Genomic DNA, 15,369 nt, shown 5'->3' with positions numbered 1-15,369 from the left:
AACACTATAGAGGTAAGGTACTAGGAAGAAGGATAGAAAGAACCATCTGTCTTTGCCCGGTATTACAGCAGGTCTGCCCCCCTACTCCTCAAGTGGTAGGTGCCGGCCTCTTGCTGACAAGCTGGTTGTAGTGAGGGCAGCCGGACAGTGGGAATGTGTCAGTGCGGGTAGGAGGCTGCTGCTGCCGCCAGAGACTGGGCTGGGACGCGGCTGAGCGGGTGAGTAGTACACTGACTGCGGCTTGTTGCGATTCTGTCGCTAATGGACTGCGTGGCCAAAATCACCCCTTTAAAAACTGGAGACACCCACAATATACACACAGGGGCTTATTCACCAAGAGCAAGTTAAACCTATAATCTCTGCTTCTTAATCCTGGCGTTGATACAGATCCCTCCCTCCCTCTATACTATTATTTTGGATTATAAAATGAAGAATGCCGGGAGTTGTAGTCCAGCAACATATTAACAATTAAAGGTCTTTGTAAAAGGACCTTAGATTGTAAGCTCTGTGGGGCAGTGGGAATGATACTGCCCAATGTGTTGCTACTGTATTAGTAAAGGGTAAATAATCCCCTTTTGTGGAGGGCTGTGATTGGTTGAGGAATGATTGTCCTGCTAAATTCATAGCTGGGTGTCAGTGTGGGGAATGATGCAGGTTGGCAAAAGCAGTGCTTGGGCATAGTGTTTTGTATAGATATAGTTCAACTACAACTTTCAACTCTACGCAGGATAGCCTGACACCTTTCATTAGGGTCTGTCACTCCAGGGGCCATGAGAAAATACATTTATTTCCGTGATTATGCATTGGACCTAAATGTCCTCCCAGTACAGGAGCCCAGATGGCCACCCTGTTAGTGTAATACACACACTTGGCATTGTCATTGCATGCTGTAACCCCTTGATACACTAGGGCCCCTGTGCTATGTAATTGATCACTAGTTAGAAGTCACTGCAGAATGCCCATGTCCAGTCGGTGCCCTTTAAGCACCTTTTGGCAGATGACACACACCCCCCTCGTGTTTTTATACAGGTCATGGAACTCCGAGATAACTTCTAATATCCTCATATTTTGCAACTGGGGGTACTTTATTTATTATAATACACAAGTTTCAGTGAGTCATGTGACAGAAATGACATCAGAACTCACCATTATATCCTTATAAACAGTGCTTAGTGATGTCACCAGTTATAATCGGAGCCACATGACTCACTGAAGCTTGCGTAATATAATAAATAGTGTCCACCCTGTAGCAAAATATGAGGATGTTAGAAGTTCCATGACCTGGCCTTCGACCTCGTGATTTTATATGGTCATAGAACTCCTCGGTAACATAATATCCTTATATTTTACAATAAGGGTACTTTATTCACTATATATGTGTTTGTGTATGTACCATATATGCAGATATTGGACCTGTTATCCAGAATGCATGGACCTGGGATTTTCTGGATAAAAGGTCTTTCCATAATTTGGATCTCCATACCTTAAAGGGATCCTGTCATCGGAAAACATGTTTTTTTTCAAAATGAATCAGTTAATAGTGCTGCTCCAGCAGAATTCTGCACTGAAATCCATTTCTCAAAAGAGCAAACAGATTTTTTTATATTCAATTTTGAAATCTGACATGGGGCTAGACATTTTGTCAATTTCCCAGCTGCCCTAAGTCATGTGACTTGTGCCTGTGCTTTCTGGCAGGCTGCTGTTTTTCCTTCTCAATGTAACTGAATGTGTCTCAGTGAGACATGGGTTTTTACTACTGAGTGTTGTTCTTATATCTACCAGGCAGCTGTTATCTTGTGTTAAGCTGGCCATAGATGTTGAGATTTTTAAAAGATCAGATCCTGATCGTGAGACCACGATCTTCTCAGAACGATCGTACGATCGTACGAATCTACCATCAACTAAAAAGACCAATTTACCAGGAAAACAAAGGGGAGCTGCCTGCTTGGCCCTGCAAACATAGAGAGATTGCACTGGGACCGACAAAGATTTTTTGACCTGGCCGATCAATTTCCCGACAGATGTCGGCCGAAAAATCGTAAGATGTACGATCGTTCGAATACCACTAACCGCACGATAATTTCGAAGGATTGGTCGGGCTTCCCTAAAATCGGTCGTTCGGCAAGAAGAATCGTCGCGTCTATGGGGACCTTTAGGGAGCTGCTATCTGGTTACCTTCCCATTGTTCTGTTGTTAGGCTGCTGGGGGGGAAAAGGGAGGGGGTGATATCACTCCAACTTGCAGTACAGCAGTAAAGAGTCTTTGAAGTTTATCAGAGCACAAGTCACATGACTTGGGGCAGCTGGGAAATTGGCAATATGTCTAGCCCCATGTCAGATTTCAAAATTGAATATAAAAAAATCTGTTTGCTCTTTTGAGAAATGGATTTCAGTGCAGAATTCTACTGGAGCAGCACTATTAACTGATTAATTTTGAAAAAAAACATGTTTTCCCATGACAGTATCCCTTTAAGTCTATTAAAAAATAATTTAAACATTAATTAAACCTAATAGGATTGTGTTGCATCCAACAATAATGATTAATTATATCTTAGTTGGGATCAAGTATAAGGTATTGTTTTATTGTAAGGAAAAAGCAAATCATTTTTAAAAATTTTCTATAATCTTTCTGGTACCCTTTTACACCCCTGCACTACTTATATCCAAGACATAGGAGAACATTGTTTTCTATCAGTTACTTCCTTCAGCTTGTGAGTCTGAGAGAGCTGCTGCAGAACTTCTTAAGGAGCACCGCTGCCCAGCGAACTTGCTGACGGAATGGTTTCTGCTGGTGGGTATTGGCTACTGTTATTAATGGGCTTCACCAGCATTGCGTGAGATTGGAATATTGGCCTTGCTATCTTATAGTGGCAATTGTGTAGGCCCATTGGAGCACAGTCAGTCTGTCTAATGCTATAACAAATGGGTGTCGAGGGATGAGTGTAGCAGTTGGAAATACAAAGTGATCCTACGATTCAGTCACAGGTGTGTATTTACTGACAAGTGCCGGATCCATGCCCTGTATTTACTCATTATGCACTAGCGATACCCAACAGCATGAGGAATCACTTCTATTCCCTCACTTGCTGAGGCTGTTAGTTAGCTGTCAAACTATTAGCAAGCTGTATTCAGCTTCATTACCAAGTTGGCATTTCCAGAAACTGAGAATCATTTGCCCCTAGGATGACTTACATGCCTTGCCGGTTGGGCAGTATGGTGGACATTGGCTAGACTACCAGACCGAATCTGTGCATGTATGCCAAGTTGGGCATAGTTGAACTAGCGTTACAAGTGGACGATATTATAACATTTGGCAGGCCCAAAAAAAAAACACAGAGAACCTCTAATTTTATTTGTTTTGGCAGCATCGACCCTTCCTATCACTATTTAGTAAATATGTACCTAAAGGAGGTTGGAGCCCCTCAATCTGCCCCAAAGAACCTTCTGGTGTTCCACCTGTATGGTCCTCCTCTCGGTGTCTTGGACTTCATGGGCATGTGCACTGGTACCCAGTGCTCTGGGGGTGACATACGGTAGGTACCCTGAATAGAAGTGGGTGCAGATTGTGGCCTCTCTTTTTATAACAGCTTTTGGCTATTTGGGCCTATTCTTTGCCGGTGTATTTCAGCCAAACTACAAAAAAGGTTAGAAGGCGCACACCTAAAATCGATTCGAGGTGCTAATCCAAAAAGAGGCTGCCCATTCAAGTCTCCAAGATGTGTACACTCAAAAATGAAAAACTGGATTGCACACTCTCCATAAGAAAAACTGTTTTATTTGCCAAAAAGAAAGGTTACAAAATCAAATAACTTGCCTTACGTGTGTTGACCATGAAACAGCCTTTTTTCACTAGTTTAATTTTTACTTTTTGTGCCCCTGATGAAGACCATTTCACGGTCGAAACGCGTAGGCCAAATGATTTGATTTTGTTACCTTTCCTTTTGGCAAATAAAACAGTTTTTCTTGTGGAGAGTGTGCTATCCAGTTTTTAAATTTTGAGTGCATTTCAGCCAGCTAAGAAGCACCCAAAATTGCCCCTGCTGCCCGAAACAAGTAACATTAGCATCCAAGGCAATACTACTTGACCTGGCCTCTTCCCCTCTTATACTGGAATTGTCTGGTTGATCCCAGATACTGGGATTTTGGCCCAGTGCAAGCCCAGCAGCCATTGTTGACTTGTATATGGGCAGCTGTCATCACCAGTTGGAAAGTCTGCACATGTGAGTGAAGGGCAGTCACATGAAGCAGTTCGGAGAAAGATGTGTGTGTGTAAATATTTGATATTCCTCCTGCCTTTGTTTGATCTCCTTCATTTGAACCATTGGTTAAAGGGGGATATTTGCGGCAAGATAGAGCGATGGTACATGCTGCTGTATAAAGTCTGCTTTCATGATGCCAGGGCTGTAACTATAGGGGGTCAGGGGGAAGCGGGGTCTGCTCCCCTATATTTACGCGACTTTACTGTTATGTGGCATAGGGATACAAAGTTGCATCACTATAATAAGATTATGTTACTATTCCCCCCCTCCCCCTATATATCAACTGATCACTTTATTGTCCCCTATGCTGAACAGAAAGTGTCAATCAAAAGAGGGGGTGTGGCTGTGGCAAGTGGGGGTAATGAGCTGATCGGCTAATGAAAAATTAGCCTTTTTCTACATTCTACAATTGACTCGTGTAGCTCAATGTAATGTTAGGAGCTGCATCTTTCTTGTTACAGTTTAATGTAAAAAAAAAAAAAAATGAAGTTCCCTGATAAAAAAAAATTACAAAAAAAACATTATTTGTGATGTACTGGCCCTTTAATAGTTTCATTGTGTACCGAGCTGTCCAGATCAGGTGGCGTAGCTCAAAGTTTCACCATCTGTATATCCACATCTGGTGCCTAACAGCACATGGTACTGTGACCTCAACCCCCGGGACTCAATCTGATTGCCTAACGATTGGTACAGAGGTGCAGTTCAATAGCAGCTGGAGGTCACCCCTCGACTGTGCTCTCCTGATCTCTATCTCTGTTACAAATGCAAAGCAAGCAGAAAATTTAAATTAATTTAAACTAGTCTTTACCTGTAGAATGGATAGGTTCAGTCAAAGCAGTGAGTCTGTTCTAAAGGAGGTTGGAGCCCCTCAATCTGCCCCAAAGAACCTTCTGGTGTTCCACCTGTATGGTCCTCCTCTCGGTGTCTCAAGTTCTGGTGGGTCAAGCAGAGATGATGAAATAGTAAAATAGATGATGTAATAGTGCCAAGCCCTCTTCTTTGGTTGGTGATAGGAGTCGGACTAAGGTACAAGAGGACTTTGGACTGAGTTGGGTGTGTGTTGGGAATCAGCAGGTCAAGTTGGTTTTGAGTGCAAACAGTCACATCTCAGGGGGCAATTCTTGCATTGTCCTCCTCTGCCTGTATGGTCCTTCCTCCAGTGACACTAGGGCTGTTGGCAATAGATTAGTCAAGTGTTGATGCTGAATTAGTCTTACAGATGGAGCAAACTTTGCTTTTTTTTTACAAAATGCTCCAGGACACAACATAGTGACAAGCACAAGAGGTTGGATAATTATCTCTATAAATATATTGATGTGTTGAACCATCTAGGCCAAAGGTTTAAATAAAATTTGCTCCATCTGTTTATATTGTCACGGGGTTAGGGGAACGTTTTCTCTCTTTGTTTATTTAAAAAAACAATCTCTGTTGTCAAGACCATAATAACTGTTTCAAAAACCAATACATAAAAAGGCCTCCAAATAATCCTTGCTTTGTCCTTGCTTTATTACACACCTGCATGTATACAGCATATTTGGTTTTGCTACAATTAGTATGGGAGCCTCCAAAAGAGTACTTGCTCTACGGTTAGAAAAATCTTTAGTCTGGAGCCTTGTGGTTTGTACATTAAGTTGGTTTATATGGTTTCCAAGCTGTAGTGCGGTACAAAAATTGCATTAATTGCTCTTCCTTTGGGGTAACCCATGAATGTTCATACAAATAATAAACAGCCTTCTATTCCTTCAATGTATTCCTTGCTTACAGTCTCTCTCTCACGTTTGGATGGCTTCGTTTTGGAATCCTAACAATTTGTCATTGTTACAGTGTTCGAGAAGTCGCATTCTGTTCAGTTAAAGTGATGACTTTTTTCTTTGCTTTGGGGGTACGGTTCCTGTTACCTGGGCTGGTAACTGGACTTATTCCTGGTTCTATTTATCTGAAGTAATTGGAACCTGGGGTTTTCCAACATGGATTTATACAGTTTAGTTACCATTAACATTTAACTCTACTTCCTGTCTTTCACAGTGCAACATTTCTGTCCTGCTTTATGGCTGGAATCTTTTTAAGGGCAATTGTGTCTGCAGCCAATTCAATCAATTTAAGCAGCGAGTTTATTAGCAGGCTGGAAATGTCATGCCAAAGCTCCAGAACAGGTGCCCATAGACTTGAATCTAAATCATCTGCAATCCCTTGTGTTATAGTAGTCTGGAAAACCACTGTCACCCATTTCCAGGTTGCATTCAGTTCTATGAGGACTAGTGGACATTGACACCACATTTTAAAAATACACCATTTTTTGAAAAATTTATATTTTTATTTATCAAAATCTGCCCGTTCAAAACTGGATTGAATAGGATTTTTTTTAAAAGGGGGTGGGGTGCATTTAGCCTTTACCTATAATGTTCCATAAAGCACACTGGCACAAGCCATTCTGCACTCAGGGGCACTTTATTCTACATGTTTACAACACAATAAGAGTAATGCTCAACTATACAATCCACTTGTAGCATCGGGTTCAAGCTGCTGGTCCCACTGTCGGGGACCCACATATAACTCCAAAGAAAACATGCTGCAGTACTCTGAATCTTGCGACAGTGATTTATTGTGCCCATGTTTCTGCATGTTTGTGCCTATTCATATGATTGGGTGCTGCCACACTGATGGATACTGAGATGGATGGATACTGAGATGAGTGCATTTATAGAAATAATATTTCAGATTATTAATTATATTATGTTGGCTCTATGGGACCTGATGGCCTATAGAATGTGTGTGTTGATAAATGTGGGTGCAGGGTCAAATAATATGTATAAATCTTTTCAAAGACCCGCACTCCAATATGTGATAAATGAATTTGCTTTTATTTTGTACATTTCATCCATCTGACATTTTGGCCCACATTGAAAAAGGCATGTACAAAATAAAAGCAAATTAATTCATCACGTGTATATATATATATATATATATATATATATATATATATATATATATATATATATATATATATATATATATATATATATATATATATATATATATATATATATATATATATATATATATATATATATATATATATGAATTATCCTGTCTATAATGCTGGCCCTACATGGACTGACATTGGCTGCTGACTTAGCTACTCCTTATCAAGTTGGCAGCTTATTGGTCTGCGTATAGGCCCAAAATGATGGGCTGCCCAGCTGATGTCTGCTCAGGGATCCATCTATTGGGCAAAGCACATACCGGGCTTTTGATGCAATCCTCTCCTGATGAGTCTGCATGAGCCCCTGTTGTGATCTAAACATTGACCTGGGGGGCAATGAGTCTGGTTAGGCCACTTTGTCCCACTGCCTGTGTTACATTATGCATCTTCCATTGGAATTCATTTCTCCTGTTACTGTACATACATCAGGGACTCAGGGATCTTCTCTTGTCTGTAGGGGCCCGGGCATGCGTGAAAGATGGATCCAGAAGAACAGGAGCTGCTGGGAGACTACAGATACAGAAATTACTCTTCCGTCATCGAGAAAGCCCTGCGGAACTTTGAGTCTTCCAGTGAATGGGCGGATCTGATATCATCACTTGGGAAACTCAACAAGGTACGTTCCACTGCCTTTGCCTTGGAAATATACACAGTATATGTTTAATGTTGTGTTGCCTTTCCTTGTTAAGAAACACCTATACCGAGTATTTGTAAGAAGCGACACCCCCCAGCAACATCCTGTGTGCTCACTCTCAATTCCTGCTTCTGCGGTTTATATTTCCATGTGCAGCCGTGCCTCACAGATCTTTCCTTAGAATACAAAGGGCTTGCGATTTGTGTCCATGACCAGTGAGGTTGGGTCTACTCCATGGGAATGCAAAAGTAGAGGTCCTATTAAATGCAATGTACAAAGGGCTTTCAGACTTGTAGTGGCAGGTGCCCAAGCCAGTATTGTAGATGGCATGATTTTGAAGGCTTTTGTGATGTTTAGTAAATGGCATGAAATGTGTCAGGTGCATCACCATGCACTCTGGGTCCTGTTACATTGGAGGAAAATTTGTGGTTTTTGGAAGACTGAATAAAAATTGACTTTTCAATTGGAGAGCTGCAGGTTTCTGTCTATTCTCTCATGGCATCCTTTCGCACCTTCTACCCCAAAAAGCACATTTTGGGTGACTTCCTGTAATGTGTCACCCAAAATGTGTTAACCTGCATTAATCTGCATTTACTTAAAGGAACAGTAACATCAAAAAATCAAAGTGTTTTAAAATAACAAAATATAATGCAGTGTGGCCCGGCACTGGTAAAACAGCTGTGCTTGCTTCAGAAACTCTAATATTTATATAAATAAGCTGCTGTGTAGCAATGGGGGCAGCCATTCAAAGGAGAAATGGCTCAGGCTACACAGTTGATAGCTCTGTACAACATAATGTTATCTGTTATCCACTATTTATCCTGTGCCTTATAGCTTTTTTTCAATTTCAGCTACTTGTTTCTATGAACTATAGTAGTGTTTCTGAAGCAAACACACCAGTTTTACCAGTGCAGGGCAACAGCACATGATATGTTCATTACTTTAAAATACTTTAATTTTTGGGTGTTACTGTTCTTTTAACATCGTCTGGCACTAGCCTAAGTCCACAGAGATTGAAGATAATGTTATCTGGATCACTGTAATAGCAAATTGCACCCAAGGAGCAGAGTACAGACACCAACAATGCATGGATAACATGGTCCCATACCCGTATACCAATTATTCCTGTGTGAATTGATTTCTCTAGTGTCTAGCCACCAGAGGATGATGCATATGCATTGTTATAAAGGCTCACCAATACTCCCCATATCAGGGAGTGCACTCAGTGCAACGTACACTTACATTGTTTAGTTCTTCCAACCTTCGGAATTTTCTTTATCATGTTGTTTCCATCCAGTGGTGCCAAGTCTGTTTGTTCATTACCTATAGGGCTCTACAACAAAGAGGCTCTTTGTTGTGGCACTTACTAAGCCAGAGTTGGAGCACACTCTAGATTTAAAGGTCAACTACAAGGGTATATTCTGTAATCGTTACTGATCTTTAAATCACTTCTCTTGCTTTGATTGTCCATAGTTCTTGTTCCCAGCCAGGCCCAAAGGCTGGTTAAAGGAATTGTTCAGTTTAAAAATAAAAACTAGGTAAATACAGTAGATAAAAAAATGTTTATAATATAGTTAGTAATAGATAAAGGCTGGAGTGACTGGTTGTGTAACATAATAGCCAGAACACTACTTCCTGCTTTGCAGCTCTCTTGGTTTCCACTGATCAGTGACTTGAGGGGGAGCCACACAGGCTATAACTGTTGCTTTTGAATCTGAGCTGAATGCTAAGGATCAATTGTAAACTCACTGAACAGTTATGGCCCATGTGGTTTCCCCTCGAGTCACTGATTGGTTACTGCCTGGTAACCAATCAGTGGAACTGGAAACCAAAAAAGCAGGAAGTATTGTTCTGGCTATTATGTTAGACATCCAGTCACTCCAGCCTTTATACATTGCATTTTTGGCTAACTGACTATATTAGAAACATTTTTTTATTTTGCACAGCCTATCTATTTACCCAGTTTATATTTTCACACTGAACTGTTCCTTTAAGTCTTAGTCTTTTCCAAACAATACAATTTCCAGCTTTGTATAATTACACATTGGAATCATAGCTGAGCACAGGACTCCCTATTTAAACATTAGGTCTTTCTGCATTTGCAGCAGTTGTGTGCAGTTTGGCTATATATAAATATATAGGATATTTACAGTATATGTGTAACTAATATCCTATATATTTCAACCACAAATGCTCAGGCTGAAGCAAAAGAAGAACAGTTTTATTTTAAATGTCCTGCTTCCCTATGGTACTTCAGAACAGTTCAAAGGAGATAGATTTTCCCTTCCAGGGGAATTCCATATTTAATGAATGCCTGGGTCCCTCTCTGCAAGGAAGAGCCCTCTAACTCTTTATTGTTTAGTACCGTAATAGCTGAAGACATTCTGTACTGCGCATGCGCTCCCTCCCCACATGGTAGCGCAAGTTAGATTCATGCAGCGAGTCGTGTACCGGCGGGTTACCCGCAAAAACCCGCAGTACCCTGCGGGTTGCGGGTAGAAGTTCCGAGGGTAGGTATATGCGCGGGTTTGTTGGTCGGGCCGCGGGTCTTTTGAAAAGCTATTTTTACTCCTTTTTTCTGATCTCGTCTACTTCCGATGATGTCACTTCCGGTTTACAATGACAGCACTTTCTGATTCTTGATGGTCAGCGGGTCGCGGGTCTGGGTTGCGGATAAGGTACTTGCGGGGTAAGAATGCGGGTTGGGTGTCCGGGTTGTGGATTGCAGGTTGCGGGTACGGGTTCCGAAAAATGGACCCGCGCAGGACTCTAGCACAAGTAACTTAGTGATTTTAGTCACTGTGATGGGTGCCTAGCAAATTTACACCCTCTAGTGATTTGATGCAAAAACATCCAAAAGTTCAATCAGTCACATACCACAACGAATAAAAAAAACTGGAGTGGATTTTCTCAGAATAGCACAGTCTTCCTCATGGTTAAATGTTATTTTCAAGGAGATCTGTTGGTTTATTACCTTTTTAAAAGGCTATTATGTACAGAGCAAGCAAGATGTACCCATTAATAATCTCTGAGACTGCTTGTGAGTGGAGGAGAGACAAGAGCAATGATATAATGGAATCTGCAAGGACGTGTAGAATGGCTCCGAGGCTACATGGCTTGATTATTCAATGTATTTGCCGTGCAGTTCTACCTGTTCACTATTCAGCTTGTAGGCCCACACATGTTTCTGGTTAAAGGAAAACTATACCCCCCCAAACAATGTAGGTCTCTATAAAAAGATATTGCATAACAGCTCATGTGTAAAACCCTGCTTCATGTAAACAAACCATTTTTATAATAATATACTTTTCTAGTAGAATGTGCCATTGGGTAATCATAAATAGAAAATTGCCATTTGAAAAAATCAAGGCCGCCCCCTGGGATCATACGATTCACTGCACACACAAACATACCAAACAAACAATACTTCTTAGATCACATGAGCTAATTAACAGACTTCCTGTTACAGTAAGAGTTGTAGTATTTCTGTTAAAGTGATCTCTGAGGCAGCACACAGACCATCATAAAATGGGGGTTCAAGGCAAGAGATGTAAAAGGGCAATATTTACTTGTATATATTCCAGTTTGGTAAGATTATTTAATATGCCACTTAATATGATATAAACTATCTGTTGCTTAAGTTTTTATTTTGAGGGTATAGTTTTCCTTTAAATTGTAAAACTGACGAAAATGAAAATGATGAAACATACCGTAATAATGCTCTGTGTTTAATGAGTACATAGGTAGGAAGATCATGAACTAGAAGTATCGAGTAAGTATATATTTATATGATAGTTTTGTATATGTCCCTTGAGGGAGGTTTAGTGTTTCTACATTTCTATGGGGTATTATTTCTACCAGTGTCCTCCTGCTTTCCCCTCTCTTATCTTCCCTGTCCTTTAACATTTGTCCCGGCTCTTTTACCTTAGTGCCGGAAACAAACTTTGGTGTAGATGCTACTGTCTGTATGCAAATGTGCAAAGACAAATCAGGTCAAGTCTTAAGTGCAAAGTTGTCTAACTGGTAACCCTTCTGCTCTTCAGGTTTTTATAGTTATAAATATGGAGGGCAGCACCCTGGGCAGCCCTGTTTGTTCTACAGCTAGGGAAGCAACAGATCTTCTTGTAACAATAGGCTTATTCCCTATTATGGAGTCACAATAACCTTTACCTGCTCTGTTCCTTACAATTGAACCCTGCTCATGATCCAGTCAAATCTGTGTAAATTAAAGTTAATGACCTGGATATCCTCAAATTCAGAAGTTAACTGGATGTGGCTTTTACATGTATTTGTATGTGTATGTGTATATTTGTATGTGTATATTGGTGCTGTATTTATAGATTTATTGGGTATCTGTAAGAAAGAGACACTGCTAGGGTTCCCATATGGCTAACGCATTATTGACTGAGCCAGTGAAATGGGTACTTTTTGCCATTGTTAATGATGAAAAAAACAGCGATGGGCTGGTATATTACCTAGAAAAGGTGACAACACACTATATTGCCAGTTTGCACTGCTAGGTCTGTAACATTGAGTTGTAGAGCAAGTGGAGCTTACTGGGTGACTGAGGACAGGGAAGGGAGCTTACTGGGTGACTGAGTACAGGTGAGTACAAGTCAAGTAGGAAATAAAAGAGAGATTATGGTTGATATACAAATGCATTCTGAGTTGTTTACATGTGAAAGGTTTAATTAAATGCCCGGGCAATTATTTATTTAAAAACCCTAATCCACCCCTCCCAGACCAGAGTTACATGTTGCTCGCTCTGTCGAACCTGTTATAGACACTTAGCTGGGAGCAATCCTACTGTATGCATTTGTACTCCAGACTATTGAAGATCAGCACTGCTCCAGTCCAGGGTCACTGACATATCCTGCTCTCCTGGGGTACTGGTTAAACCTGTTGGAATGGGTAAAGCTGATCACGGGGGGGGGGGGGGGGTTAGGGAGTTATTAAAAAAAAATTATATTTTTTGATGCAGTTACTCTCACTGATAGAAATGTTTCAGTCTCACTGTGACTGGTCAAACAGGAACAGCTTCTTTTTGTGCAGCTGAACGTGTGATTTTTTTTTAGAGTAATTCCATACTTTGCTTTCAGTACTGAACTCTGGAACAGTTCTGCAGTAGGAAATGTTATTCTGTAGAAACTTCACTTTTTACATAGTAACCTAAACAACAGTCCTGCCCTGCTTTATTGAGATTCTAGTTTTCCTTATAACAAAACAAGGCCTGCAAGGCCTGCTTTTTTTATTGTTCCCCTGAAGAAGAGCCCTGCAATATAATAAGGGTTGAAACGTGTTCTATGTAAAAATAAACGTTTTTTTTGCACTAACATTATCCTGAGTGCCCTGCTATTTCAATATTATTTATAACAGCACTGTATCACAGTGACACACTTCCTATCTGATCCCCATTGTAAGCAGCAGTCATGCCCTGCTTTATGGCTGAGATTCTACTTATCTGTATAACAGAGCATTCTGTCCCAGTGGTCCTGTATCTATAAGGGTTAAGAAACGGTCCTGTCCTTTTTATTTGGGTCTTGACAGGTGATACTGGGGCCCTCAAGCATGATCATTCCTTTATGCACAGTATTCTGTGCATGATAAACACTGCTTTCCCAAGAATGCCCTGGCATGAGGTGCGGCCTGGAAAACAAATGTTGTATTGTTAAACAGGATATGGCAGCAGGGAGGCTGTAAGTAACGAAACTCACTGAAAAACAATTAGTCTTCATTCTGTTTCACACCACAGATATTTTCACTGATCAGTGAAAATGTAATCGCTTAAAGGAGAAGCAATGTAATCATATGTAAAATTAATAAAGTTGAACTGTTTTTATGTTACATTAAGGGGAATGATATAAATATATCCATTAAAATAGATGTGTCCATTGTTTTGAACTGATCGCAGAAGCTTTAAGCCTGTTTCAGTGGTGCTCAGTTATGTAATATCTGTCACAGGACTCCTGTGTACCCCTTTCTGTACAATATGAGAATATTAGGAGTCACTTAGAGTTCCGTGAACCTACAAGCTTGTGCCTTTATGTGGTAACATAACCACTCAGCTACTTCTAATATCCTTATAATATATAGTAGACATGACATTATCCTCTTCTTAAAACTTTGTTTCAATTTGTGTGTTCAGTGGAATTATTTGAAATGTAAATGTTATAATGTAGTGGCATTTGCACATGGTTGGAATGGGTGGATATGAAACTGGGTTGCTGAGGAGAATATCTCTACCATTAGTCACATGGTTGGACTGGTGGATTATGGGATATGAAGCTGGGTTGCTGAGGAGAATATCTACCATTAGTCAAATGGTTTGGTGGATTATGGGATATGAAGTTGGGTTGCTGAGGAGAATATATCTACCATTAGTCACATGGTTGTAATGGTGGATTATGGGATATGAAGCTGGGTTGCTGAGGAGAATATATCTACCATTAGTCAAATGGTTTGAATGGTGGATTATGGGATATGAAGCTGGGTTGCTGGGGAGAATATATCTACCATTAGTCACATGGTTGGACTGGTGGATTATGGGATATGAAGCTGGATTTCCGAGGAGAATATCTTACCATTATTCACTCGGTAAAATAAGTAAATTATGGCGTCTGGGTGAGTGGGAAGGGATTTCAAATGACTTGGATACATACATAACTGATGTCATGTATCAACAAGGGGCAGATTTGCACGTGGGCAGTTACCCATAGCAACCAACCAGTAATTAGCTTTTTAGTAGAACAATAAAGCAAGTATTTGATTGTTTCCCATTGGTTACTGTCCAGTGTTGATAAATGAGCCCCAATGTTAGAGTGAGCCTCGTGTGGGGAAACAAGTTAAGGCAACAGTAACATTTATATTTTTTATTTTGTATACAGTAATGGCGCTTTTTCACTTTTGGGTTGACATCCCCATTAAAGTATCAATGAATGACTGAGGCAGGCCAAGTCCGGAAATACATTATCAGACCAATTATATTACTTATACAACACTAACACTGTTAACCCCCTTTTAATTGCATTAGTAACCAATTAGACATCAGCAAACTTACAAGAGCAAGTGAGACATTCTTCAAATTTAGCAGAACCTTCCAAACTATAACCATTCCACCATAGCAATGTCATCAGACCTTCTTAAAGGGGCAGTATTCTCCTTTTTGCAACATTAGTGTAATGAATAGGGCTTGTGCTCTCCATACCTTTTGCCTACAATCAGGGAATGTCTACGGTTATTTAATACTCTAAACAGGGTAAAATCTGAGATTAAAGCTACTGTGAAGTAATTCTACTTCCTGGTTAATCAGAACACAATAAGAACAAATAACCAGTCTACAGACAAAGTTCTGTATAATGAGCTACTACTTATCTTAAAGCCTAGAAAATGCTGTAGCTGAAGAGGGTTGTTTATTCAGAGGACTTCTCTGTGAACTGCTCATTTGCTTTGATTGTGATTTTTCTGATATTAAAGGAACAGTAACACCAACAAATT

At 40.3% G+C, this 15,369-nt stretch overlaps 1 protein-coding gene across 3 annotated transcripts in view; it reads left to right on the top strand.

Moving 5' to 3' along the window:
- Positions 1-15,369, top strand: part of dop1b.L (DOP1 leucine zipper like protein B L homeolog) — a 75,481-nt gene continuing 60,112 nt past the window's right edge. For 2 of the 3 annotated variants that reach the window (XM_041581553.1, XM_041581554.1), the window contains exons 1-2: positions 1-218; positions 7,699-7,857. In XM_041581553.1, coding sequence (XP_041437487.1) covers positions 7,720-7,857 — 138 coding nt within the window. In that variant the 5' untranslated portion in view covers positions 1-218; positions 7,699-7,719. The remainder of the gene's footprint in view (positions 219-7,698; positions 7,858-15,369) is intronic. The other variant, XM_041581552.1, reaches the window with a different exon arrangement.

The sequence above is a fragment of the Xenopus laevis genome, chromosome 2L (assembly GCF_017654675.1).
Source record: "Xenopus laevis strain J_2021 chromosome 2L, Xenopus_laevis_v10.1, whole genome shotgun sequence".
Lineage (NCBI taxonomy): Eukaryota > Metazoa > Chordata > Amphibia > Anura > Pipidae > Xenopus > Xenopus laevis.
Note: the sequence above shows the minus strand (reverse complement) of the source record. Positions and strands in the feature narration are given on the sequence as shown.